Consider the following 27,146-nt stretch of genomic DNA (forward strand, 5'->3'; position numbering starts at 1 on the left):
GTAGCCTGAAGAAGCTTCCTGAACTCAGCCAGCCTGGTCACTTCACAGAGCTGCCTCAGCGTCCCTCCTCCCGAAGCTCTATCCTGCCTTTTCAGCGTTCTTCCCTTTGCCTGGTGTCCGACCCCCTTCTCCTCGTCATGAAACCCAATTCACCCCGTACATTCCAGCTCAAGCACCGCTTCATCCTAAGACCCTGCCCTTGGCCGGCTCCAGGGCTCCCACGCTGTGCTTCCTCAACCCATGCTTCTCCACGACCCAGGAGTGACTCTGTCTGGGGGTCCAAGTAGATGCCGACCCATAGTGGGTGGAGATAGTCATTCACTTACTGGTTTCTTCAATACATATTCACTAGGTATTTGTTAGAATGCAGGAACCAAGGCCAGCATTGAAGAAGCCCGATCAGTGTTGAATGAATGGATGGATGGATGGATGGATGGATGGATGGATGGATGGATGGATAGCAATTTCAGCCTCATTCAGGGTGAGGCTGGGGTCCGGGAGACAGAAGAGAGGAGCATGTGAGAATGAGTCCCCAGGGAGCAGATGCAGCGAGACTCGGTTGGGCTCTCTCTACCTAAGGGACTTTGGGCAATTCACTTAACCTCTCTGGGTCTCGGTTTCCCCATCTATAGAGCAGGAATATAATAGTGTCTATTTCCAGGGTCCCTGTGAGGATCAGATATGATCACCCAGGTAAAGCTCTTAGAACAGAGCCGGGCACATATTGAGTGAACACGTATGTTCGATAAATGTTAGCCATTATCCGCCATCTAGCCAACCTAAAGGTCTCCCACGTGCTCATCATATCATGCACAATGACCGCCTTAAAATTACTCATCACGAATTACAAACTCTGCTCCCTCTGTGCCCTGCACCTAGACCATAGAAGCGGGGTGGGGGGGGGGGGCGACAGCAACCACTCCTCCTGGTTGGTGCACAGTGATCCCCACAGAGCTTGGCTCCCGAGGGCTTGGAGGCTCCATGCCATCACACGGAGCACCTTCTCTAGGCCCAACTCAGCCTGTTGTTGGAATTACTTACCCCATTTTACAAGTGAAGAAACTGAGACCCAGAGAGGTTAAGTACTTGGGTCAAAGTCACACAGCTGGAAAGGATCCAAAGTCTGTTGGACTCTAGCGGTGGTCTCACCACACAGCCCCTCAGTCTCGAACCCTGCACACTCCCTCACTTCCCTCTGGGAAAACTACAGCAACAGCATTAAATTCCCTCCCTGGCAGAGGCTTGCACCTGGCCCTGGGGATTCTAAACACAAGGCTGCGAGTCCACAATGGCTGGGCTGTGACTGTCTTGCTCACCACCCAGGGCCTGGCACACAGTAGGTGCTCAGGAAGTCTTGGCTGGCTGTAAATTCTGGGCAGGTTTCAGTGACCAGTTCAATGACCCCTGAAAGTCCCAGAAAGAAATCCAGAGGTAAAATGACTGGGGGACAAGGCCTTGTTTTCGAATTACCCCTCGAGCTCGAGCCCAGGGCCACTGGGGGCTGACCGGGTCAGGAGAGTAGGCCGCGGTGTTTAGGCCTACGAACGCTGTGCCTTTTACCAGCCCCGACTCTCTGCAACAGAGTGTGTCTAAAACGATGACAACAGCCCGGGAAATGTCAAGGACAGCTCTCGGGTTCCCGGGCAGGGCCTGTCTCATTACAAGAGGCAGCCCTCTGCCTCCAAGGTCTGACAGCATCAGCCAGTGAGAGAAGCAGGGCTGGGTTTCTCGGAATCAGGCCAACCACGTTGCCTGCCCAACTGCATCAGCAGTGTTGAAGAGAAGGCGCTAGAAAGGGAGTATGCCCTTGCACGAGGCAATTAGTGAGCAAACTGTGGACGGTGCCCCCTGGAGTTGTACAATGGGTGTGCTGGGTCAAGGAGACTGTGACACTCTCCTGGCTGGGGCAGAGGGAGAGAGTGCACAGAGGACGAAGGGGACATCAAGAATGCCAGGCTCCCCCACTCTCCCCATCCCATACCCCCTCCCCCGCTCTGGGGAAGGAGTCTTAATTTAGAGCAAGATCTGCAACTCTGGTTGAGGCAAGGAAATCACACAATCAAGATTCCCAGGAAGGGCATCTCACCAAAGACTGTACCTGGGTTATTTCTCTGGTGTTCTTCTCGGGCTCATGCAACCTAAAAAGGAAAGAGATGCACAGATAAAAATATCCTCACTAGCTCCAGTGCTCATGCAAATTGGTAAGAATAACATTTCGTTCCATTTCCTATACGGGTGGAGCAAGTCACAACAGAAACACAACTGTTTATCAAATGTTTGGATCAAAGGGTCAATCTCAATGAGAAGGAATTTTAAGCAGTGCACTCTTTGTTTTTTTTTTTTTTTTTCCTAACCTAATTTTTCAGCAAGGATCTTTAAAAGTGAAAATACTGGGTGCTGGGGAAGATATGGTGAAACAGACACATTCATACATTGCTGGCGGGAAGGGCAAACCCGTATAAGCCTTTTGGGAGGCAGCTTGGCAAAATCAAGAGCTTGGAAGGTGTCCTCATCTTTTGACTCATAAGTGCGCATTTTGGGGGGAATTCAAAATATAGAAAAAGCGTTAGGCACAGAGGCATTTGTCACAGAGCAGGATAGGGAGGAAGGTTTATATGTTACAGCTCTGCCAATTGGGACTGGTTAAGGAAATTAGGATAGGTTCATAGATAAAGATTTAAAAGGTTTATGAGAGTTTTTTTTTATTAGAAATGATTACATTAAAATAAGTGAGAAGGCAACATTCTCTATGGAATGATCTCAATTCTAAAAATGTATGGATAACACGGGAAGGAAATATAGTAAAATGCTAACAGCAGTGGTCTTTGGAAGGTTTTTTTTTTTTCTTCCTTTTAGTTCCCATATTTTCCACACGTTCTATATTCTACACATCTAGGTCTTAGCATTAAAAAAAAAAAGAAAAGAAAAGAAAAGAGAAGGCACAGTGTCCTGGTTAATCAAAGAAGCTGTTCATGCACTTGATTCTGTAATTGGAGGCTGTGGCTTGGCTCACTGCTGGGTCATGGTCAAGGTGGTGAGCACACCAGAGCCACGGTTCTGTAGGAGTTGTGTAAATTCTCAGGCTGGCAACTCTGGGGATGTGAGCCTGGATAATGTCAGAAATGAGCAATGGGGCTTGGCAGCAGGGTTATTAATGGATTTGGCACGAGATCTTGGCTCAGAAAGCAGTTCTGGGGCATGACTAGGCCCACGTGGCCACAGAAACAGACCTCTGGGGGCAGGGACACCGGCTGCTAAGGAAGATCACGAAGATCTATCCACACCCCTACTGCTTCCAACGCTTCCAAGGCTCCCCACGGCCTCTGGTTCTAGTCATCACTCATCAACCCATCATAAGCCCCGTGTGGTCTGGCCCCTGTGGACTGCCCCAGGCCCTTTCACTGCCTGACCTTATTTACCCACATATCCACCCACCAAATATTTCACAATGGCTACTCGATGAGATATACTTTGTGTCAACAATGGCCTGGAAAGCCACCCTCAATCACTTTTCCTCTTGGTTAACTTTTGTGCATTCTTCAAGACTTAACTATGGTGTCACCTCCTTGGGAAAGCTTCTCTGACAGAGCTGGGCTGGCTGGGCTGCCCCTCCAGGATACCTTCAAGCCTCCTTGCCTATTTTCCTGTCTGGCAGATGTGTCCGTCTGCTGCCTACCTGTCTTGCTTCCTCAGGCCATGGGTACAGGTGTGTAAAAGTGACTTGGAATGAAGACATTCAGAGTGCCCTAGGGCCTTTGCACGGGCAGCCCTCCTTGCCTCTTCATTTGCTTCACTGCTTCTCTTTCTTTGGATTCTATTTCAAATAGTCCTTTCTTTGGGAAAACTTCGCTGAACTTCACATTCCATTCTCAGAACACCGGGTTCCTCCCTTTCAGAGCAATATTGCGGATGAGACGCAATTACCCATTTTGTTGTGTCTGTCTCTCATCACAGAATGGCACTGCTATTACCCATCCGTGTGCTCAGGCTAAAGAAATGGGAAACATCCCTGATTCTCCTCTGTCCTCCTTAACAACCCATGTTAACCCGTCACAACTCTTGTTGACCCTGCTTCCAAAATCCATATCAAACTCAGCTACTCAGGTCTCCTCCACCATCCTAGCTCCCTAGATTCCTGAAGAGCCTCCCCCCTTGTGTCCCTGCTTCTGTTCCTACCCCTCAGTGTGCCATTCTCCACATGGAAAAGGCATAGGTGAGGTCATGTCATTTTCGGCTCAAAACCCCCAACCCCTTGTCAGCACGCAGCGAGATCCATCTCCATATCCAGAATGGCGCACCTGCGCGGTCGGCCCCCGCTGAATGCTCTAGTCTCCCATCTCTTCCCCTTGCCTGTTCCAGCCCAGCTGCCCCAGCCTCCTCCGTGTTCCATGAACATGTCCAACTGCTCCTGCCTCGGGGTCTTGGCACTGGCTGTCCCCTCTGCCTGGCCCATTCTTGTCCCAGATATTCCTATGGCAGGAACCTTCCCATCCTTCAGCTACCTTCTGAATGTCACCTCTGTACACCAGCTTTCCCTGACGGCCCACTGTACCCCACCCCCTGCTCTGCTCCCTGCCTAGCTCTATTTTATCTAGCCAGCACCTGTACCACATCGTGTATTAACCTCCCACCCAGCTTGTTTGGTGACCCGCCTCCTGATGGATCGTGGGCTCCACACTAGAGTCCCAACACCCGGTAACAGGCTGGTGCACTGTCAGTACGCCCTAAGTATTTGCTGAATGAATGAATGAATGAATGAATGGACATTGAATCAAAAGGGCCACAAGACCAGGGCTGGTGTCTTTTTTGCTCTCCTTTGCAATGCCCTAGCTTAAGATGGGGCACTGAGCTGGGCTCAGTTCAGATGAATAAATGAAAGAATCAGAGAAGCCCTAAATATTCCAGGAATAAACGCAGTGAATGCCTGACAAGTGGACAAATGGCTGACTGAATGAACCCCAGTGCCCAATTAAGGGAGCAGAGAGCTATTTTTCTCTCGTCTGAGCTGGGGAGGATTACAGACAATGTTCTACTGGTACGTCCCTAACCCAGGGAGTTAGCGATACCCAGTCCCTCCACCAGCCCTGCACCTGAAGGGCTCTCTGAGCTCAAAGCAGCGGCAAGCCTCCCTCTACCCTCCCCGGCACCCTCTCCAGGGTGCTCAGTTGTTTTCCACACCCGCAACTTCTGGAAAGTGATCCCAGCCGGCTGACTGAAGGTGGCCGCTGCATGGGAAACACCATCCCCACTCAGCAGCTAGCGCTTTGGTTTAGGGAGATGAAAGGGAGCAAGCAATCTCACGGCTCCCTTGGTAGGTTCATGCTGGAAAAATAAAACACAGGCAGAAAATGGTTGGCTTCTCTGGGGAAGAAAAAATAGGCAGCGGGAGGCATGAAAGCAGTGATGAGCAGCACCAGCTGCCGCGGCAGGGAAATCTGGGCTGGAGCCGGAGTTCTGGTACTTGCCGGCTGTGGGGCCTTGGGAATGTCACACGACTTCTCTGAACCTCGGTTTCCTCTGCATACACAGGGACAAGAATAACCTTCTAGAACAGGGGTTCTCAAAGTCTGGGTTGGAAGCAGCAGCATCAGCACCACCTGGGAACTTGTTAGAAATGCAAGCCCCGCATCAGAAACTCGGGGGGAGAAGGCACCCAGTAATCTGGGTTTTAACAAGCTGTCCAGGAGATTCTGCCACACGCTCGAGTTTGAGAAGCTCTGTTCAATTAACATGGGGTGATAGTAAATCAGAGGGTTTTTTTCCTATAATTAAAATTACCATTGGGCCACTCGAGGAAAAAACAAAGATCGGTTCCCGGGACGCAGTAAGTGCCTGATGGATGTTAGCTGCCGATGCCGTCGTTACTATTATTGACGCTGTCCTTTTCTTTTGGGAACTTATTGTCTAATTGGGGAGTTGAGACAAGCAAAAAATAATGACAACAATAAAAACAAAATAAAAAAGAGCAATCCTCCTGTATCTGAGGCCGTGAAGGCACCGAGGAGAGTTTTAGGGATTCGGAAGGGGAAGAGATTGCGGATTGGGGCGGTGGTCTGGGATGGCATTCATTCATTCCTCATGCATTTGGTTCATTCTGCAAACCTGAACTGAGCACCTATTCCATTCCAGGCATGGTGCCAGGTTCAGGAGAACCTGAGGGAAAGGATCCCTGCCCTCAACCAGGGGTGGGGGGTGGATTATAGTGTGGGGCAGGTGCAGAGACAGCTTGAATACACTGTGGTGTCAATGCAGGGGCACCAGGAGAGGTCCCAGGACAGGCCCCTGTCCCTGGGGGGAGGGAAGGAGGTAAGCAGGTGAAAGGAGGGGTGCCCACTCGAGCTCCTATGTTGCACAACTCCAGGGGGCGCTGTTTGTAGAGCCCATGGTGACGGCTGCCCCCCCGGGCGTGGTGGAAACCCTGGGTGGTGCTGGAGCGCATCTCAGGGAGAGGGCTGGGAGGAGAGTGGGGACACGGCGTGTGGGAGGCTGCGGAGGGAATACAGCGTGGCTGAGTCACGGAGTGTGAGGGCTGAGGAGTGGCCGGAAGGGAAACTGTCCAAGTCAATGGGGGCCGGACTACGAGCGGCTTGAGGGCCTCAGTGGCACTGCTGGACTCTGTTGAGGGCCGTGGGGAGCCACTGAAGGTTTTCAAGAAAAGAACATAAGTCAAGTCTGGGGGCGCTTTGCGGGGGCTGTCAGTTAAGCGCCTGCCTTTGGCTCAGGTCATGATCTCAGGGTCCTGGGATCAAGCCCCCTGTCGGGCTCCCCGCTCAGTGGGGAGCCTGCTTCTCCCTCTCCCTCTGCCCCCCCACCCCCACTGCTCATTCTCTCTCTCTCTCTCCCTCAAATAAATAAATAAAATCTTAAAAAAAAAAAAGTGAAGTCTTGCCCTTGAAAAGAGTGTACTTGGTGCATACACACACACCCCCCCACTCCCATTGCCCCCAACCTTGGGACTGTCCTTGACTCTATAATCCATCAGCAAGTCCTCTGGACTCTACCTCCAAAACATATCCAGAATCTGCCCCTTTCTCAGCCATCCCTTCACCACGGTCCAGGCTACCAGCATGGGCTTTGACCACTGCAGCGGCCTTCTCCTGGGCCTCTCTGCCTCCATCCTCACCTCCTACAGCTTGTTCCCAACACGCCACTCAGGGTGGTACTTTCAAAACACAAGTCAGATCATCTCCCTCCTATGGCTCCTCGTTCCACTGGGACTCAAACCCTAGACTGCTGGCCTCCACTCCAGAACCTTAGTTCCTGCTCTGCAATTCTGAAATCCACAAAGCTCTAAAAAAAAAAAAAAAAAAAAAAAGAAGAAAGAAAGAAAGATCTGCGCAACCCATTTGTTAGCAAAACCTGACCTGAACCAACATGAAGCTATTTATGGCTTTTATTTATGGTCCATGCGGGGCATGCCCGTGCAATTTATTTGTTGTTTCCAGGCAGGTACATTCAAGTGGTAGATTATGGGGTTCTGGATCTCTCCACTGGGGGCGAATATCGGGGGCTTTCATTTAAAAGCTGGAAAGTCTGAATTAGTAACAAACCTGGTTGCATGGCCTTGGGCTGAGACTGTGGGCCTGCATCTCCCCGGCCTCCTCTCCTGCCCTTCCCGTTCCTTCTGCCCCAGCACACAGGCCTCCTCCCAACCTCCCACCTTGGCCACTCCCGCTCTCTCGCCCAGCAGACACATCCCCCTTCACAGCTCCTTGGCTCAGGTCCCTGGTCACATCCCCTCTTCAGTGGCGGTCCCCTCCCCTGCCTAAGCTAGCCCCCGACATCAGTTTCCATCCCCTGCTGGGCCTGATTTGTCACCACCTGACACAACAGTACACGTCGTTTTGCCTCTGTGCTAACTGTCTGCTTCTCTCCCTGGGCCCTGAGCGCCAGGAAGGCTTGGATGCTTGCTCACTGCTGTTTCCCCAGCACCCGGGACAGAGCTGATGCACAGGAGGGACTCCGAGAAAGCCACTGAAAAGTAACAATCTAATGTACGGTCTGTGCTATAACGTCACGGCCTTAGGCTCTGAGCAGGCTTTTGGCTGCCGGTCGGCAGACCGTTTCTACCCTACTTGTCCCGGCATTCCGGGGGCCGCCCTTGCCAAGGTACTCAACACACACTGAACGAAGGAAGGAAAGAGCAAAGTATACAGCTCGGATCTGGGGGCTGCGTGTGGGGGCGGCAGGTTTCCGCCACCATCCAAACGGGACTGGGGGAGGGTCTCGCTGTCTGCGGACGGCAGGCAGGAAATCAGAGCCTCTGTGCCAAAGAAATCCCCTCAAATCCCCTCACTTGAGACAATTATCAAACACGGACACAAAGGAGAGAAATAGGCTGCCCGGCACGGGAGTGAGGGTCAGTGGGTGTGGATGGCGCTTCACAATTTTGGGGGGCTGTCAACCAACCAACCACCCACTACTGAGGATCCTCGCCCAGTGGCACACTTACCTTGTAGAAGAAGTGGAGCCCTTGGCTGAAAGAGAAAAGAAACCCAAACCAGTTATTTAACCTAGAAACACACTGTTCTTACATAATTTTTTGCAGGGTGGGGGGGTGGGGCAAAAGTTTGCCTCCAGGGAGGTTGTGAGGAATTGTTGAAATCACCTCCTCTGAACCACAGGAATCCGCCATGCCCACTCCAGTGGGGTGGTCTAGTATCTTCCATCAGGAGGACCAGTGGGCTGGGCTTTCCCCCTTTCCCACCTCTGGGGGTTGCCAAGGTCCGATCCCGCAGCAGCCTTTAGCCCAGGAGAGGCCATCTGCCCTGCCTCTGTCTGGCCTCACTTCCACTCACCAGATACCTTATCTGAGACCCTATGGGAGCCTGGGTCCCAGTCAGGGCGCTTCACAGCTGAGGAACAGATTCTAGCAGGGCTAGAGTTGGGAGAGCAGGTGCAAATCCCACGTCTGCCCCCACCTCACTCGCTGTGTGACCCTGGTTGGTCACTTCCCCTCTCTGAGCTTGAATTTCAGCTCTCCAGCTCACGGAGTTGGGCTGGACATCTATTTATTTTCATGTCACCACTTTCTAAAAAAGGATCTTAGGTGGGAAGAAAGGGTCCATCTGGTTCAGAGATTTTAAGCCTATGATATGGGGCACACCACAGAGAAGCTGCTGGGGTTTGGCCACTATTTGACTCCCATCCCACCGTAAAATTGTAATTAAAAAGCAACCTGCACACCAAATGTGCTCTGCACTGCATTCTACCAGGCTAGAGGCTGCCACAATGCAAGAATTCTCCCTGCCAGGTGAATGCCTGGTGCCTGGGCAGGTAGTGGATTTTTTAGGTGAGTTGGTACCAGTTGGGAAGGCTGCAGCTCAGCATCCAATGTCTGAATGGAAGCTGATGGGCTGCAAAGTGCTGGAACACGAGCTCTCTCAGGGAGCCCAATCATGGGACACCAATCACCCTCATTTTATACCAGAGAGACTGGGGGGCTGCCTCGGGCCACCCAGCTGGTAAGCAGTAGAGCTGAAATCAGGACATTTCATTGCAAGTATTGATGTAGAGGATGGGCAGACCCCTCCAGGGACCACCGAGGAGAGAAGGGTCATCTCATTAAGGCAGAGATGATGTGCAGAGCGGTCCCAGACAGAGTCCCTTGGACCACGTTTCAATCTTGGCCCCACCGCTTAGCAGCTGAGGCCCTGGGCAAATTTTGTAACTTTTCCATGCCTCAGTTTGCTCCTCTGTAAAAGCGGGTTAGTAAAACCACCGCAGATGTCTGTGGTGAGAAAAGTGCGTGGCACGTCAGAAGAACGGAGTGAGTGCTAGTTGTCACTGTCACCAGAGCCTATGTGTGAGAGCTGGGCTCTGCACACAGCTAGACCCGTCACTCAGGGGTTGGGCGGCCTTCGCCAGCGTCTGCAGCTCTCTAAGCCCCGTTCGTCTTCTGGAACACCCGGTTCCTAACACCCAAGCCCACAGTAATGAGTGCGCATGTGCCAGAGCCTGACAAGGCGCCCAGGGATGAGCCTGCTATAGAGGGGCTGGGATTTCACTCATGGCCACCATGAATGCCATCTGATGGGCTGGCCTGTCACCCTCAGTGGGCAGTGGAGCCTGCTTCTCTGCCCTTCCCCTATGATGTGAAGGCTTGGACTTTAGGGAAAAACCACCAGGTAGATCACCTGGCAGAAACTCTTCCAGATTCCAGAGAGGTGGGGCCGGATGCCAGCCCTTCTGGCTAAGGCTTGGCCAGTACTCACAGCTGAGTCCTGCCAGCCAGTTCAGGGGGGAGGGAAGCTTGGGGAGCAGAGGGGAGGGGTACAGACATGTGTGACTGATGAACAACGTGCCCATCTGAGCCCAGCCCAGGGGTCTGGGTGCAGAAATGCAGCTCAGGACAGCGCTTTGCGGTCTGTGGCATATGGTGGGTCACAACCAGCATTTTAAAGAGAATTTAGTATAGAATATGACAGAAAAGAAAATATCAGAGTTCCAATTTTATCTACAGGAGTGTGGTGTGCCTTGAGTGGTGACATGACATGTGTTTCTATAACTCGTAGTCAAATAAGTTTCAGAAACAGTGGCTTAAAATTGTCTCCTCCATGAGTGGGAAAGAGAACATATATTTTCTGAGGTCTGAGAATGTTATTTTACTTGTGAGCTTATTTGTGTTTCGTGACTCTCCTCCAAGGGAGGCACAGCTATACCCATTTTACAGATGTGGAAACTGAGGTTCACAGAGGCCAAACTGATTGTTTAGAACATATAACAAGGCTGTGGAACCCTGGTTTGTCTGATTCTGAAGTCAGAAGCCTTGGCAAAGCAACAACTCCACACACAGGCATGCACAAAACGAGGGTATGATGTCCTAGATTTGCGCTTGGACTCTCCTGCTGCGGAGTCCAAGGCTGTGTGCCTTGCCGCCATGACGACAGCTTTCCGGGAAGGCGGCGCCTGTTTCTGGGCTCGTGTACAATACTGACAACAGGAGCTAACGTTTACTGAGCACCCTGCCGTGTGCCAGGCACTCTCGAACATTTTACATGACATCGCCCACTTAGTCTTTCCCAGCAGTCTTGGAGGAGGTGCTCGTATGATCCCACCTCCTCCCGCCCCCCGCCTAGGGGCTGGGCATGTACCTGGATGGGTAAGAGGAAAGCAGGTGTTTGCCGGGGTTCCTGGCAAATACTGTTTCCTTCCTGAGACCCCCTTCGCGCCCCGGCATCTTCCTGCTTCCCAATTTGGTAGGTGTCCCGGGAGGATGTGAGGCCTGGAGCAGTGACGGCTATCTTGCAACCACAAGGTGAGGCTGAGGGAAAAACCTACCCGGGGCGGAGGGGGGGCGGGAGGGGATACCATCCACATTCCAGCCTGCCGAAGGTCTCTGTCAGCCTCGACACTGTTACCGCTGGGCTTCTTGTGGAAGCAACTGGACTTCCTCACGGCTTCAGCTACGTTAGCCCAAAGCACGCTCATGGCCTCTCTCTCGGGGAAGGACAGCCAGGGCCCAACTTCTGGGGAGGAAGAGGAGAACGCACGCACCTTTCTTCTGTCGGATTCGGAGGAGGTAGAGGGCTGCGATCAGCAGAGCCACCAGCAAGGCACAAACCACGCCCACCACAATGAAGATACTCCGGCTGTCATTCGCGTCTAGGGACCACAGGGAATAGAGGCTTCACGTATGCAAATTAAAAACAGTGAAACTTAATACCCACCACCCCTTTTCACTGCTAGGTAGGCATCATTAACTGAGGACCTCTGGCCATACGTATTTTGAGCCACACAGGCACGTTCGTGGGTAGGCACACACTTCCCCACGTGGGTCACCCGTGGGCCGTGCAAAAACCATGCCGAGGTGCCAGGAGGGAAAATGTTCGTTGCTGACGGCAATGGAGGAAGCCTGATCTCAGGACATGGGCAGAAATCTCACACCCAAGGAATGGAAACATGTTCCTTTTCACCTGGAATGAACCAGAGTGGCCACCATGGCGGCCCAGGTCTGTCTGAAACTCTGAGTCGCAACTGGCTGTCACACACTGGGAGGGGGGGTGTCAAGGGATGGGGACCAATGGCAGACGTGTGCAGCTGGTTACTGGACTCTACAGAGTTCTCAGGAGTTGTCTACTCATCTGTGCCGGGGACTGGGGCAGAGGAGCTCGGAACCCAGGTCAGTTGTAATGGAGACTGTGTGGGTAGGGCTGGTGCCAGGCACAGGTGGGGGATCCTGCACTAGAGCATTGTGGGTAGTCAGGAGCAGGGCTCTGAGCTGCAGAAACGTGGGTTCATATCAGTGTGGCTGGTCGGGTGACCTTGAGCCAGTCATTCAAACCTCCCTCTACATACTGCCCTCCTCTCGTGTTACTGAGGCCAATAATAATCTCTACCTCATTGGATAGCTCTGATGATTAACCTACTAACTAAACAATCAACCAACTCACTCACTCACTCTCTCATTCTTTTTAAAAGCATTTCCTGAGTGTACTATGTGCCAGGTCCTGAAGCTACAATGCTGAACAAGACAGCCATGGCCCCTGGCAGCTGAGTCTCAGAGCTGAAGGGTCAAGCGCCAACACTGCCATGAGCAAGCGAAGGGGCCCAGAGAGAGGCACTGACTTGTCCAAGGTCACCCAGCACGTCTGTGACAGAGCCAGAGTTGAAATCCACACGTCCTGTCTCCTAGTATAGGCCTCATCCTATGAAAACCAGGCATCAGTGACATCAAAGGGACACCTTGCGGGCCCCAAGGCTCCCAGAGCTCCCCTATTCCTTCCCAGGATGCACTGGGGAAAGAATTGGACTCTATTGTAACCCTCAGCCAGATGCAAGGCAGAGCCATGCTGATGACGAGTGATGGAACGTTCCATAGTGGCACCAAAATGCCAACGAGGAGCTGCTACTCTGAAGAGAGAAGATAGAGATGTCGACAACAGGTTGGGAGGGGCTGAGAAAATCACACCCGACACCTCTCCCTTGAACGGGGGAGTGCCAGGGCTGTCGCCATCTTAACTGGGCATGCACTTTGGCCCAGAAATGCTCTTTGGGAAATCGTACCCTCAAAAGAGCTGCATAAGTAACAGTCTGTGCAAGGTCATTCATCACAGCAGTGATTCTACTTGAGATAAGGTGCAAAGATTCTGAGGCCCCCATCCCAATCCGGGGGCGCAGGCCTGCGAAGGCAGCCAGGGGGACAAAGCCGAGGTGAGAAAGAACAGCAGGAGGGGGTGGCTGGCCTGGGAGGTGACAGTCTCTGTCAGGTGCAGGAACAGGAGGCAGGAAGCTAGGAAGAGGCCAATGTCCCCCCCCACTCCCCCACCCCACGCGTCTCTCTCGAATGCATGCTTCTGTCAAAAGATCTACAAAGATATGTACCAAACTCTTACCGGTGGTCACTGCTAAGGTGTGGGCTTTGGGGGCGGGACACTCACTGTAAAATTCGACTTTATATCTACAGACCTCTAGATTATTCCATAATAAACAGGAATTACTACTTTTAGTGTTAAAAAAAGGATAAAATTTAAAGTGCCAGGACAGTCGGCATTGAGGCCTCACCCTGGGTTTTATGGGTTTCCTGGTCCTTCTGGTGGGCAGAGGCCATGAGGGTATGGTTTTTGGTGACCACAGGCTGCCCGTCATGCTGCACCTGGCAGGTGAACACCACATCTTCCCTGTGGGCAGATGAGTTCACCGGGAGCGAGCTCGTCCAGTTAAAGGTCCCATCCTTGTTCTCTATGAGGTTCGAGGCCGTCGAGGCCATTTCTGTTCGGGACACGTTTCCGTTCTCCAACCAGGTCAGCTGTAGGCGCTGGGGGTAGAACTTCTTCACTTGGCAAGTGACCTTCACCTGGTCCCCTGCCATGGGTTCCTGGGAAACCTCCAAGGTGGGCGGAACTGAAAGAGCACAGAGCAGAAGCTCTGACCTCATGGAACAGATCGATCACGGGGGAGGGGCTCGAGAACTCAGCTCCCCCCACACAGCAAGGGAATCACCCAGAACAGGGCTAGGCATGCAGCTGGTGCTCAAACACTGAGGGTAGTCTTCGCATATGATTGAAATCCTTAAGCACAGTGCCCAGCACACAGTAGGTGCTCAAGGACTGGTAGCTCCTATTAGGGTAAGAATGAGTGAAATCAAGAATACTCAGCCGGTGGCATGCAGCCGGAATAGAATAATTAGCAAAATAAATGACATCACCAAGCACACGGTGGCGAGGATTACAGCAGGTGCTCAATAATTGGAATTGCTTTGGTAAAGTAAATGACCTACCCAGCACAGTGCTTGGCACATGATAGGTGTTCACCCCCCAGCTGCCATGAAAAACCATCGGAGGGGACCATACATCTAGATGCAGGGTGACTGGGAGGGTCTGTCAGGAGTCAGACTCCAGGCAATGGAAGGCCTGGGGCAGAGAGTGGGGGGAGGGGCAGGCTCGGAGACTTGGGGGCCAGACCCGGGCTTGGGCTGGGGGTGAGGGGCATCTACCTCGGAGGACCTCAGACAAGTTGGCAGTCCCACGAAGAGGAGGGCCCCCCTGCAGGGTCACGTGGGTCACCTCGCAGATGACTTGGGAGCGAACGTCCCCCGGGGCCAGCACCAGTCTGGTTGTGCTGGAGATGCTGTAGGAAGTGCTGTTTCCCTCCGGGTCCACGGTGGTCTGGAGGGCTGCCAGCTCATTCCCGTTTTTGAACCATCTCAGGGTGATGTTTTTGGGGGAGAAGCCGTGGGACTTGCAGGTGAAGTTGACGGTCTGCTCAGGCAAGGCCCTGGCCGTGGGACCCGACACCACGGGGGGAGAGGGTTTGGCTACAAGAGGAGCATTTATGAACAGTAAGCATGACTGTGGTCATCAGCACTAAGGGTACGTGTGTGACACTGTGGAGAACCTTCCGCCCTTCTGATCGTGTGGGGAGGGCCGTGCCATCTCCTCATCCCACAGAGGAGGACCCGAGGCTCCAGAGCTGAACTCTGAGTCGGGGAGCAGGGCCCAGGTGCAGTTCCAGGCCGGAGTTCAAGTCCCCCTTCTGGTCTCTGCCAGGTGACTTCCCACCGATCTGGGCACAGGAACGACATTTCTGATGGGTCTCACTCTTGGTATCAACCATCCTAGCCGCCTCCCTGCAAACCTCACTGAGTTCAGAGACCCTGTGCAGCAGTCCCTGCAGGGGAAGCAGGGGTGGGGCGGGACCCCCATGGAAGCCGGGACCAGGCTGGCCAGCTCAAGGGAAGGGTGCCACGCCGTGGCACCGCGTGGCTCTTCCTCTGTGACGTGGGACAGCATGCCTTTCTCCTTCCTGGGGTTGCAGGGAGGGGCAAGTAAGGGAATGCAAACAGTTTTACTTTGAGTAAAACACTGACAATGCTTCTCAGAACCAAACAAACACAGATCTATCTTTATCCCAAACCTAATTCACACCCAGAGCCCTCCGCTCAGGTATTTATGAATTTACTTTAGTTTTCACTCTCTCCACAAATATTCCATAGGGTCTAATCTGTGCCATCCCTGAATCCAAGAGGGAGGGAATGACGGGATGTTTCTCTGAAACTGCGTTCTTCTCTTGGGTCCGTTTTGGGTTGAAAACCAAGATCGCTGAGTGCTGAGAAAGCCCAAGTTGGTTAATTTCTTAATCGTGAATTACTTTCAAGGACAGAGACACGGGACTACAAGCAGGGAGAAGCCGTCCTGCGTCCTGAAAGCACACACACATCAGTGAATCAAAAAGGGAGGGATGCCCTTCACCAATAGAATGGGGTGTCTCCAAATTGTTAATTATTACCCAAAACCTTCCACAACAAACATAGAAAATATTACAAATATTCACATTTGTAAATATTTAACTTGCTTCCTAAAACACATCAAACATATTGAGGTCACGTCAATAAGTGAAGTCATAAAATCACCAGCAGCCTGGATGCCCCTAGAGGGACAAGGTGCTGGGCTCAGTTACCACTCATGGGCAGTGTCTTGGGGACCTGACACTGGGCTGATTCCTCCTCGCCCCTCAGTTCCTTCATCCTTCAGCCAGCCCTGGCCAAGGGTATGCAGTGAATAAAGGGCAGAGCTCCCCCCACCCCACACAAGTCTGATTCATTTTAGCTGCTCTGTTTTTCCTTCCTGCACCTCCGTGTCTGTTTTGGTACAAAGCGGGTCAAAACACCACCTCGGTGACATGTGAGGATGTATGTAATAAAACGCAGAACCTGGCGGGGCACCTGGATGGCTCAGTTGTTAAGCGACTGCCTTCGGCTCAGGTCATGATCCCAGGGTCCTGGGATCGAGCCCCGCACCGGGCTCCCTGCTCCGTGGGAAGCCTGCTTCTCCCTCTCCCACTCCCCCTGCTTGTGTTCCTTCTCTCACTGTGTCTCTCTCTGTCAAATAAATACATAAAATCTTAAAAAAAATAAAAAAAAATAAAACGCAGAACCTAGCATACAGTAGGTGCTTAATAAACAACACCGATGATTATTATCATAAGATCTGTTCGTGACTACTTCTGATACTACCTATTTGTCCTTTAGGCCGTAAGAAGGCAAAAACCAAAGCTTAGCGGGAACACAAGAAGAGTCCCAAGGCCTGCCATGCAAAACCCCGAATGAGAAAAGCAGCAGAAACCAGCAAAGTATGATTCTCTCCCTCTTCTTTTAATAATCCCCTCAGGAAATAAGTTTGGCGAACTGGCTTTCAAAACACGAAGGAGATCACAGGCGTATTCCTGCAGATTAGCTATTTACAGGAAGCTGGGAGCATTTCGAAAGAGGGAGGACAGATTTTGGCGGTGACATTTGGGGTGTGTTGAGGCAGGGAGGGCTCTGGGGCTGAGCAGCAAGTCTTTGCGGGGACTCGGGCCCGTGTTCAGATGCACGCATGCTGAAAGATGGGAAGGTCCCCTAGCTGTGAAGCTCGGATCTGAGCAGGGTGTCGGCTGCCCCTCCCTGGGCCGGAGGGCAGGGAGCAGCTCGGCCCCAGGCATGCTCCTTGGGAGGGTGTCCTGGCCACTCTATTCGGGCTCATTTCCCAAACAGCTGTCGCAGGCACGGGCTCTCCTGAAACATCCACCCACCACAAATCTCCTCTCCCAGCCCCAGGAGCACAAGGAGGAAAACAATTCAGGGTTTCCTCTGTGACCTCGGGGAACATCCAGCTTAGGGCTCTTCAGCCCGGGCAGAGTGGTTAAAAAATTCACCTGCCCGGGCTCATGTCTGACAAAATAAGTCAGAATATCTAGGGGGGAGCCAGGGGCTGGGAATCTTTTTTTCCCAGGTGATTCTAAATGAGCAGCCCAGATTGCAAGGCACCCAACGTCACCCCCCAAACCCCGCTTACATTCAAGGTCTGGGAGCAAGAGTGACCCGGCCAAGGTCCTGTGGCTCGGGCATATTCTAGCTACACTCCTGGGACACTGACCACGTGCCAGGCCCTGCTGTAGGTGCTTTAAGGCATTCACTCATTCAGTCCCTGCAGCGGCTCTGTGGGGTCAGGTGGTCACAGACAGACAAGGACACCGGGCCCAACGTGTGGGTGACTTGTCAGAGGTCACAGAGCAGGGGAGGCAGAGCTGGGTGGGAGCCCGGGCAGTGGGGCTTGGCCATGCTCTCGGCCGCTGTGTACGAATGCCCAAGAATCGCCTAACCCCCACATCCGGGGCCTCCTGGATCTCCTCTCCAATCGTCAGCCCCCTGACCAGCAGCCTGATTATTCCCAGGCCACAGATGGGACACGGAGGCCCCTAGGGAAACGGAGAATAGCCCAGGATCGTACAGTTCTGGGAGGAGCACCCAGAGCTCACCGAGGGTCTGTCCCCTCACCCGGCTCTCTGTGGTCTCCTAACATCCTACCGAGGCTGGCGTGATGACCCACTTTCTACAGGTGAGGCAACAGAGCCCAGCAAGGGGAGCCGGGTCACAACCCTGAAGGCACACCTACATTTGGGGCCACCTCCTCTGTGCCGGTGATGCAGAGTGCCTCAGATCCTTCCAGATCTCCAAAAAGGAGTCCATGATATCACCATTTTACAGGTGAGGAGACTGAGGCTGAGGGAAACCAAGGGGCTCCTCCTCACTCCCCACTGTAACCCCGGGGGGGGATTTCCTGTGGCCCCTAGCCTTCACATTCACAACAGAGCACCTTCCTTAGCCCAACAGTGACCACCACCTTCCTTGTCCCTCTGACATTCTCCACTGCAAGCACTTATGGGGAGGGGTCCCTCTGGGCGCCCAGAGCTGCTGACCCTGTAGCAACTGAGGGAAGATGTGGGGTCCCAACAGCTGAGTCTAGAATATGAACCCTTGCTCACAGGGCTCCAGACACCCACCGGGAAGTGCCTCCCCATCATCCTCAGTGTGCAGAGCCAGAAATGGGGTGCCTGGTGTTGCTGGGATTGCGGGGGCCCCTCTGCTCTAGCCAGGCCACTGCCCCAGGCTGTTCAGTGAAGGAGCAACATCACACAACGGGGAAAGACTCCTGATGTTCTTATGTATGTGGAACCATGGCCTCCAGGAACAGGCTCAACACTTCATCAGATGTTTGCATATCTGTCTCATCTGGGGGTGCAAAGCTAACCCACCTCCCCCAAGGACTCTTCTTTTTAACACGTATTGTTGAAGAACAGAATACAGTATTTTAAAGGAGAGGGCTATACCATTCTGAACCTCTGGAAAAATGATGAAAAGGAGAAATACTGGCTCCCTGTTCAAAGGGTCAGTGTAACTTAGTTTTATTCAGCACCTACTATGTACCAGGCTCTTCCATGGAAACAGTATCCAAAGCTGGGGCAGGAAGAAACCTGCCAGGAATCAGATGGGTTCTGGAACAATCTCCTCACTCACTGGATACATGAACATGAGCAAGACCCTGTCATCTCGTGACAGGCCCTGAATGTGCACACGGGGGCTGGGCTGGATGGGGTCTTTGCGTGCTGACAGCCCAGGGTTCCAGATCGTGGGCCCCTGGCAGAAAACCCTAAATGATCATCTTTGTGCCAACGGGACAACCCTATTCACCCACATAGGCCCATCTTCCCTGGGTGAGGACATTCTGGATGCCCCAGGTCTGCTCGGAGCCTGCAGCGACTGTGTGAGTCGGTCCCTGAACCAGGCTCCATTGTTTCTGGACAGACCCACAGCAAAGGCCCAATCTCTGGCATCTCTTCCAACCTGGGCTGTCAGAGTAAACAGTGCGTCTGTACCTCTCAGGCATGTCTTTTCTGTGTGATGTTTCTGAAGATGAAATAAAGAAACACGTTCTTCCTTCTCTCTGCCCTGGATGGGTCTGTCCTCGTTGGAACAGAAGGGAACGTAAGCTTCATGAGAGAGGAGCCCTTGCCTGTTTTGTTCCCTGCTGCTTCCCTAGCACTCAGCACAGAGCCTGCACACAGCAGGTGCTCCGTAAGTGCTGAGTAAAGAGAAGAGTCACCCACATGGAGGGGGTGCTCTCTGGAGGTAAGAGTGAGGTGGGACCTTCTGACTGGACAAGTCACTCAGACTATTAGTCCCTCATCCCTGGAACCAGAGGGCTGGTCAGAATAGGAAAAGGTGAGAGTTGTGGAGCCCTCAGACTGGGGTTCTAGATTTTCTCACCATTTATCAGCTGTGGGGCCTCGAGCAAATAGCATGACCTCTCCAGGCCTCAACTTTCCTGATCTGTGGAAGGTGCTGAAGTCAGGAGCACCCACCACAAGACCTGATTCTTAGCTGTTACTCAGACAATGGAGGGCATTCTTATTCACTTGTCATAACCAGGAGACAAAGAGGCCCAGGCCATACTCACCGCTCACTATGAGTTGGGTGCCTGGTCCAGACTTAAACTCCACATCAGGGGTCCCTTTCTGGAACTTCACACAGTAGTAGGTTCCGGTATCTGCTGGGGTGATGTTACTGATGCGGATGGAAAAGTCCGTGGTGTTTCTCTTTGTGTTGTCTGCAACATTTGTCACTCGGGGGTAGTGGCCTCCTCTGAAACCGAAGATTAACTGCCGGGCTGGCCCTGTTCCCCTGAACCACTCAACCGGCCCACTGGGGAGCAGGGAGGTCAGGGTGCAGCGCAGAGTGGCTGTCTGTCCGGCTGCGACAGACACTGACTTCTCAGGCTGGATCACCTGCAGCTCCGTCTCACCTGCCACACCTGGAGGGAAAACAAGATCATCCTGACGTGATCCTGGATGTCTCCTCACGTGTGTATCCACTGCTCACTGACTGCGCACTGTGAGCGGGACTTGAGCTCGGCACGTTGCATGTACGTGGCACGCGGCCCTCACCACGAGCCTGTAATGTGAGACCCCATCACAACTGAGGAAACTGAGGTTCATGACGTGCCAGGGAGCAGGCTGGAGGTCCTGAGTCCTCTCCGGAAGAGTCATGTCTGAGCTGAGCTCTGAACTTCCCAGGATGTAAGGGGCACAGTGTTCCTGACAGAGGGCACAGCAGGGCAGGGGCTCAGAGGTGGGGGGCAGCACGGTGTGCGTGGGGCTCTATGGGGAGCTTAGGTTCCTTTGGGCCTGGCCCAGGAAGCAGGCCCTGAGCAGGGAAGCCACACCGAGCAACTGGGACTTGTCCAGGCTGTGGAGTCATGAGGCAGGAGGACTTGGATTTGAGTCCTGGCTCAGGCCTTACTGCTCCATGACTATGGCCATCACTTGGCCAAGAACATCCAACAGGATGTGGATGTGGATGGGAGTGCTACGCTTAGTCTGAGCAGGTCCCTCCATGGCTCTCGAGCCTCAGTTTCCTCATCTGTCAGTCAGTTACTGTGACCCCATCTCGATGGATCTCTGGCAGGACCAAACAACAACCGTGGCCAGGGACAGCGTCAAAAAGAAGCATCTGGTCTTTGGAGCCATCTGAGCCGGTCTGAAATCTGGCTCGCCTTTTATTCACACATGACCCGAGTTTATCCCTTGGTTTTAAGACTCGGTTTCCTTATCTACAAGATGGGTAGAGCATCCCCTAGCCCTCTGCTTTGTTCTGAGAAGAAAATGCAATGACACATAGAAGTTACTTAGCACCACGTGGGGGCACAGGGAAGCTACTGTCATCACACAACAAAAAAATGGGGGGGGGGCTCTGTTGTGCGAACTTCCCTCCCACCCTTGCTAATGCACCTGCAGGCCAGGCCATCCTGGATGCTGGGGACACACAGGGGCTGGACGCATGTCAGGCCTCAAGGGCTCTGGGCTGGGTAGCTGGAAGGCTTCCTAGGCATGGTGAAAGGGAGGGGCCTGAGCCCCAAAGTGGAGAGCAGTGGGGCACGTGAGCAGGGACTCCGGACAGAGGACATGGTGGTGGGGGATCAGAGGGACACAGCCAGGAAGGTGACCAGGCAGTGGGAAGCTGCCGAGAGAAGCCGCCGAGATACTCAGGTCACAGTGCACCCAGGGCCTGATTCTGACCCAGGTTGGGGTGGGGGAGAGAGGAGAGATCATAAAGCCCTTGGAAAAACACAGAGGCCAGGAGACAGAGAGAAGGGACTACAGACACAGGCTGAGGGAGAGGCGGACAGGCAGGGGGACGGAGTATGGGAAGAGAGAATAAGAGACAGACCTGGGGTCGTGGCAACCGGTGCAGGTACTGACGGTCAATCTGTCTCCTCCTGGTCACTCACTGACCCGCAGTGTGACCTTGTCCTATCCTGACACCTTGTCCTAGGCCACCTTTGCCTTGTACACCAGACAGGGGGCCGCCGATGCCCTCTGGCTCCAGCTGGGCAGGAGAGAGCTGGGAATCTGCCACCGGCCCGTGGCCTGGCACCACCTGCTGGCAGGGGCAGGGCGCCCAAAGGCTGGGAAGCCCACAGACTCCAGTCTGCCCTCGCTGCTGGCAAGCCCAGGGCCTCAGAACAGGCCTCTCTACCCCTGTGCCCATTGTCCCAGGCCTGACTCCCGGGCTGGGGGTCACCCGGTTCTCCTGGCGAGTGCCCGAGAGGCAGAGCTTCAGCCAGACAGCGGCCTGACCCTCCCTGTGCAGGGAGGAATCCAGAGCCCACAGAGGGCAGGGGCTCAGGGTGGAGCTGGTGGCCAGGTGTGTGACAAGCACACGGAGGAGGCCCCCAGAGGCAGCCGGCCACCCCAAGACACCACAAGTCGCTACCAGCAGCATGCAGCCAAGAACACCCCCAACGGGTCCGCTTTCCAGCACCGGCCACTGGAGGAACTGGAAATGCTGCTTGGGGAGAGCACAGGCGCTGGTTCCCCTCTTAGCCGGCCATCACTTGGGCCAAGAACATCACTCGCACCCGCTCAACACCCGCCCTCCCTGGGCCTCCATCCCATCATCCGCAAAGTGGGGGTACCGGCGTCCACCCCCCAGGACTGTCCTGAGCACTAGGACACAGTGGGACATAAGCGCTTGCCTTGTAGGGGCTGGGTAAATTTTAGTTTCTGTTCCTGTTATTATCACAGATACATTTATATACTTGATTGTCATGTTTCCCCCCAACCAGGATGTAGCATCCACAAGGAACTGTTTCCAACCCCCTGCCTGGAACTGTGTCTGACACACTCCGGGCCCTCAATAACTACGTGCTCAATGAACGCACTCATGAATGAAGGAGGGACTGCATTTGCTCCCGGGCAAAGCCCCTCTCTGAGTCTTTGCTCATCTGTCGAATGGAGCTGCCACAGGCATAGCCAGGAGATGGTATGAGCTGGGAGCCCGGGACTGCGCCTGGCACAGCCCCCCCAGGCATACGGAATAGATGCCAGTTATTATTATCCTTATCAATAACGTGGCGCAGGGCCGTGAGTCAGCAGCTGGTGAGGGGAGCGGCGCGAGCAGGAGATGGTTGCAGAACCAGGCGTGCAACGTGTTGGAGCAGGGCTATTCTTGGGGTGCAGCCGGAGGCCTGTAATCACACCCCAGGCAGGCGACAATAAAATCTGGAGTTGGGGAGGGCTGGCCCCCCCCCTTTTTTTAGCTCCTCTTGAGCTCTCTCCACCACTGCAGCCAGATTTAGGTGGCTTAATTAATTAGCTAGTGTTTATAAAGCGTTTGAAGAATTTTAAAAGTGCGACGTAAGTGCCAAATATTATTTTAATCTGTGTATATGTGTGTTTTTTCCAGCAGAGAGGTTTTTTTTTTTCCCTTGCTTGCTTTGCTTCTCTTTTTCTCGGCAGGTTCTGTTCTGGGAACCGGGCTTGTTAAAAACCACTGCTGCGGTTCTGGGCCTGGGGTCATCATGCTGGCATCGTGGACAAAACCATTTCCTGCTCTCTCCCTGCCCTCCCTGGCAAGGGAGAGCCGCGGTCCAGGAGCTTGAACCATCTCTGGGAGAGTAGGGCAGCTGGGCAGGCATTCTTGCATGCTGCTGGTGGGAGTGGAAATTGGAACATCCTCTTGGGAAGGCAGTTTGGCAGGATGTACCAAAGGTGTGAAAGCTGTTCACCAGCCTTTGCAGGGCTGTTCCGCAAGGACATAACCCTAAACTGGGCATGGGGTTCCCACATGATGATCTTGAAAAAGCTGGGGAAAAAACCCGGGCGGCCCGTGAGAGGCGATGGCTAAGTGAATTACGGCCTATCCCCTACGTGGACTTACACGGAGGCCTAAAGAGGCACCACCATGAAAACTGGTAATCTGGACATTTTTTGCAGGGCATAATTATAAATGATATTGTGATTGTGCAAATAAAACCTGTTCATTGCAAAGCATTTAGAGAAAATGAAGAAGTATAAAAACACAACAATAATCTCCTAGATTACCATCAAAGGTAACTGCAATCCACATTTTGATGTCGTTAAAATATGAGTAAAAACAATGTAAAATCATACTCAGATAACTAAGAATATGAGCAAACATTTTGCTTTGTTCACTCAGGTGTTCTTAAAAAATAACAAGTTGGAAATGTCCTAATGTCCAAGAGAAGGAGACTGATTGATTCCGTGATGGTGACGCCACACGAGGACTGAGTCTACAGCCATTAAAAATGATGGTGTAGAATGACAATTATCAGCGCAAAAATGTATTGAGATCAGTTACCGAGTGGCACATTCAGTGTGATCTCAGACTGCTAAATTAAAAAAAAAAAAGTGCATATTAAAGATTAGCAGTGGTTAATTCTGTAATAGATTTGCAAGGGATTTTGTTTTTATGTTTTCCGTTTGCATGACTTGTACAATAAAAAAATAAGAAAAACTGTGCTTTCGGTATGATTATGACTTTGTAAAATAAAATAAAACTATATTTAAATAAACAACAGCAAGGTACTACATATACAAGGCTATAAAACGCCAACTGTCTCTGGATCATGAATCTAACTAAAACTGAGGGGTTTTTCCTTCTATTTTGGGTATTTTTCAGATTTCCTAAACTGGATGAGTATTGAATATTTATAGTATTCTATTTCGTAATAAGAAAAATCTCTACATCTAATACCTATGTTATATATTATGTTTACTGTTTAAATAAGCCTCCCCTCCAGGAACCTTGTCTGTTTTGTTCACTGCTGCTTTCCCCCAGCTCCTGACACGGTGCTCGGCACGGACTCGACGCTCGAGAAACTGTCTGCAGATACTGACTGATCACTGGAATGTCTCGAGAAAACGATCTAGCATGACAAACACCATGATGCTGAGGAGCGCCATGTCCGGGAAATGAGGCCAGGGGTTGGCCCATTTTCTTTTTCACTCTAGAGTAAACAATATATTAAAATCTTATGTCTTCAGTGAACATTTACTCCTTTTGGAACAAAATTAAAGTCGTGAAATAAAACCTGCGAGTAAGTTCCCTAACAGAAGCAGTCAGCGCAGTGGGTGGTGACGGCCCCCTGGATCTGTTGTGAGACAGCCTGGAGGCCACCCTCAGATTTCCACAAACTCAAGGAGCCCAGGGGCCTGGGAGGCCATGGCCAGAGCTCTGGCCGTGCCGGGGCCTCAGGACCACGTGAAGGCGCAGCCCACACCCGGGCCCCGCAGCAGGGGCGCTCAGTGGCCCCTTCCCAGACCACTGTCGCTCCTGGCCCTCCTTGAGGGGGGTTGCTGGTTTATGACCCCCACACACACCTTGTCAGGGGCTGCCTTTGGCATCTTCTGGGTTATGATTTAAGGGTTGTGTTTGACAGCGTGCAATGCAGGAGTGTGGATAAGCGTGCACACAGGAGCGAAGGAGCAGACGCAGCAGTGTGCACACATGTGCAGGCGAGTGCAATAGTGTTGCTCAAGAGTGTGCGGGCAGGGGAGCTCAGGAGTGGGCTGTGCACAGGCGTGTGCGTGCATGTGTATAGTGTGCGGGGGTGATGGTGTACACGCGAGTGTGAATGTGTGTGCACTGGCAGAGGACTGCGAGTGTGTGTGGGGACCACTGTCGGCATAACACCTGTGTGTCCACACGCCCAGCTGTGACGGTGTCGGGCACGCACGGGTTTCTACACACAAGGGTGGTGAGAGAAGGGGCAGGACACTGCCTCTGCCATCAGCTGCTGGTGGGCGAGGCCCAGGGCACCTGCTTCCTACGTGCTTAGGGTTCAAGAGGCCAGCTCCAAACTCTGGACCCCACGCCCCGAGGCAGGGAGCACACAGACCCTGGGGCCGATCCATGGGGGGCTGCCTGGGTGGAGGGCTTGTGGATCCTACGGTTCCCAAGAAGGGGGCTCAGGGCTCGACGCAAGTGTGTGGTGGCTCTGACAACCACAGCGAGGCCCTGACTTTCTCTGCAGGGGGTCTGGTGCATTCGTGCCCTCTCGAGCCCCACGCCAATGCCAGGCCCAGTCCTCGAAGCTACAGGACATAAAGCTGAGTACGACGGGTCCCAGCTCTCGTGGGGCCGAGTCCCTGACACAAGGCACTGACCACCTGGAGGGAGATCAGTGAGTGAAGAGGGGCTTGGGGACCGGGCCCTGGGAGAGGGGTGGGATGTGGGAAGACCTACTGGAGGTGGTGGCCCCTGAGCTGGGTCATGAAGGCTGACAGAGGCTGGGGAGATGGGAAGGCATCCCAGGAAAGGGGGACCACAGGAGTAAAGGTGCAGAGGAGGAAAGGGCTCTGCACAATCCAGGCACCAGGGCGGAGTCCTTGGGACATGCTTGTGGGCCACGAGCAAGCTGGGATGGGGCTAGCCTAGGACTGGGCTTCGGGGGACCATCTGCACAGGAGGCTGGCACTGGTGCTGCCGGACAGACCCATCGTGCTGCAGTAGAAACTACCAGTTGTATCGGAACCGGCGCAAATGGGGATGCACATGGCCTTGTAAATAAAACAGGGGTACTCTCTCCTCCACCCCCACTCCAGGCAACTCTGGGAACTGGGCACTGTGCCATATCCTTGCAGGGAGCGGGCAGACCCCGGCAGCCCCCTCCACGCAGCAGGGAAACTCCTGAGGGGCCAACAGTCCAGAGCTTTGGCTCTTGGGCCAGAAGACCCCTATGTCTCACCCCCAGCGGGGAGACTTGGCAAAGTCACTCTTTTCTGAGCCTCCACTTTCTCGAACCTGTAAACAAGGGGGTCCAACTATCTCTCTCCCCAAGGTCAGATGTGAGTGGTCAGAAGAACTGGACTGAGGACTGTCCTCCTCCCCGCCCTGTCCCACAGCCCATCGACGAGCAGATCTTTCCAGCCCTACTGCCAGGATCTGGCCAGACTCTGATCTCTTCTAGCCACCTGACCGCACCACCGTCCCTGACCTGCATCTTCACCTCGGCTTCCAAGCTGGCCTTCTTGCCTCCGCCTCGTTTCTCTACAATACATGCTCTCCTTGCAGCCAGAGGTGCCTCTAAAACCTAAGCCAGATAACATCTTCCTTTGCTCAAAACCTCCTGTAGCCTTCACTGCACTCTGAGTGAGACCCAGAATCCTTCTGGTGGCTGCCAGAGCACCACAGCTTGCTCGAAATCATGCCAGAGTCTTTAAGCACCTCAGGTCCTTTGCACTTGCCACTGCCTCTGCCTCGTAGTCTCATCCCCTAGATATCTACCCTCTGGCTCCTTCACCTCCTTCAGGCCTATCTGAAAGGCCTTCCCTGGCCACTCTGTATAAAACACTACCCCCTTCATGGCCCTTGCTGTTTTATTTTCCTACATATCACCCACCAAGTGACATATCACACAGGTATTTGTCAGTTTCATCAGCGCCATCTGCCTACCCTAGATTTACCTCTAAGCCCTTTGAGAGCACTTAGTTCTGTTCCCTGCAGGATCCTCCAGCTTTATGTCGGTGCCTGGTATTCACTGAGTGTATGTTCAGGTTTAGCTCTTAACTCTGCCCCTTATGAGACT

General features: G+C 53.1%; 1 protein-coding gene across 5 annotated transcripts in view; it reads right to left on the reverse strand.

The window, feature by feature from the left end:
- The window catches only part of SIRPA (signal regulatory protein alpha), a 41,082-nt gene that overhangs the window by 2,681 nt on the left and 11,255 nt on the right, over positions 1-27,146 (reverse strand). For 2 of the 5 annotated variants that reach the window (XM_027621254.2, XM_027621253.2), the window contains exons 3-8: positions 19,716-20,069; positions 14,435-14,755; positions 13,504-13,842; positions 11,497-11,604; positions 8,453-8,477; positions 2,087-2,138 (exon numbers count right to left, since the gene is read on the reverse strand). In XM_027621254.2, coding sequence (XP_027477055.2) covers positions 2,087-2,138; positions 8,453-8,477; positions 11,497-11,604; positions 13,504-13,842; positions 14,435-14,755; positions 19,716-20,069 — 1,199 coding nt within the window. Of the gene's footprint in view, positions 1-326; positions 488-2,086; positions 2,139-8,452; positions 8,478-11,496; positions 11,605-13,503; positions 13,843-14,434; positions 14,756-19,715; positions 20,070-27,146 lie in introns of all 5 variants that reach the window. The other 3 variants (XR_003524562.2, XR_003524563.2, XM_027621255.2) reach the window with 3 other exon arrangements.

Source organism: Zalophus californianus, chromosome 8 (assembly GCF_009762305.2).
Source record: "Zalophus californianus isolate mZalCal1 chromosome 8, mZalCal1.pri.v2, whole genome shotgun sequence".
In the NCBI taxonomy this organism is placed as follows: Eukaryota; Metazoa; Chordata; class Mammalia; order Carnivora; family Otariidae; genus Zalophus; species Zalophus californianus.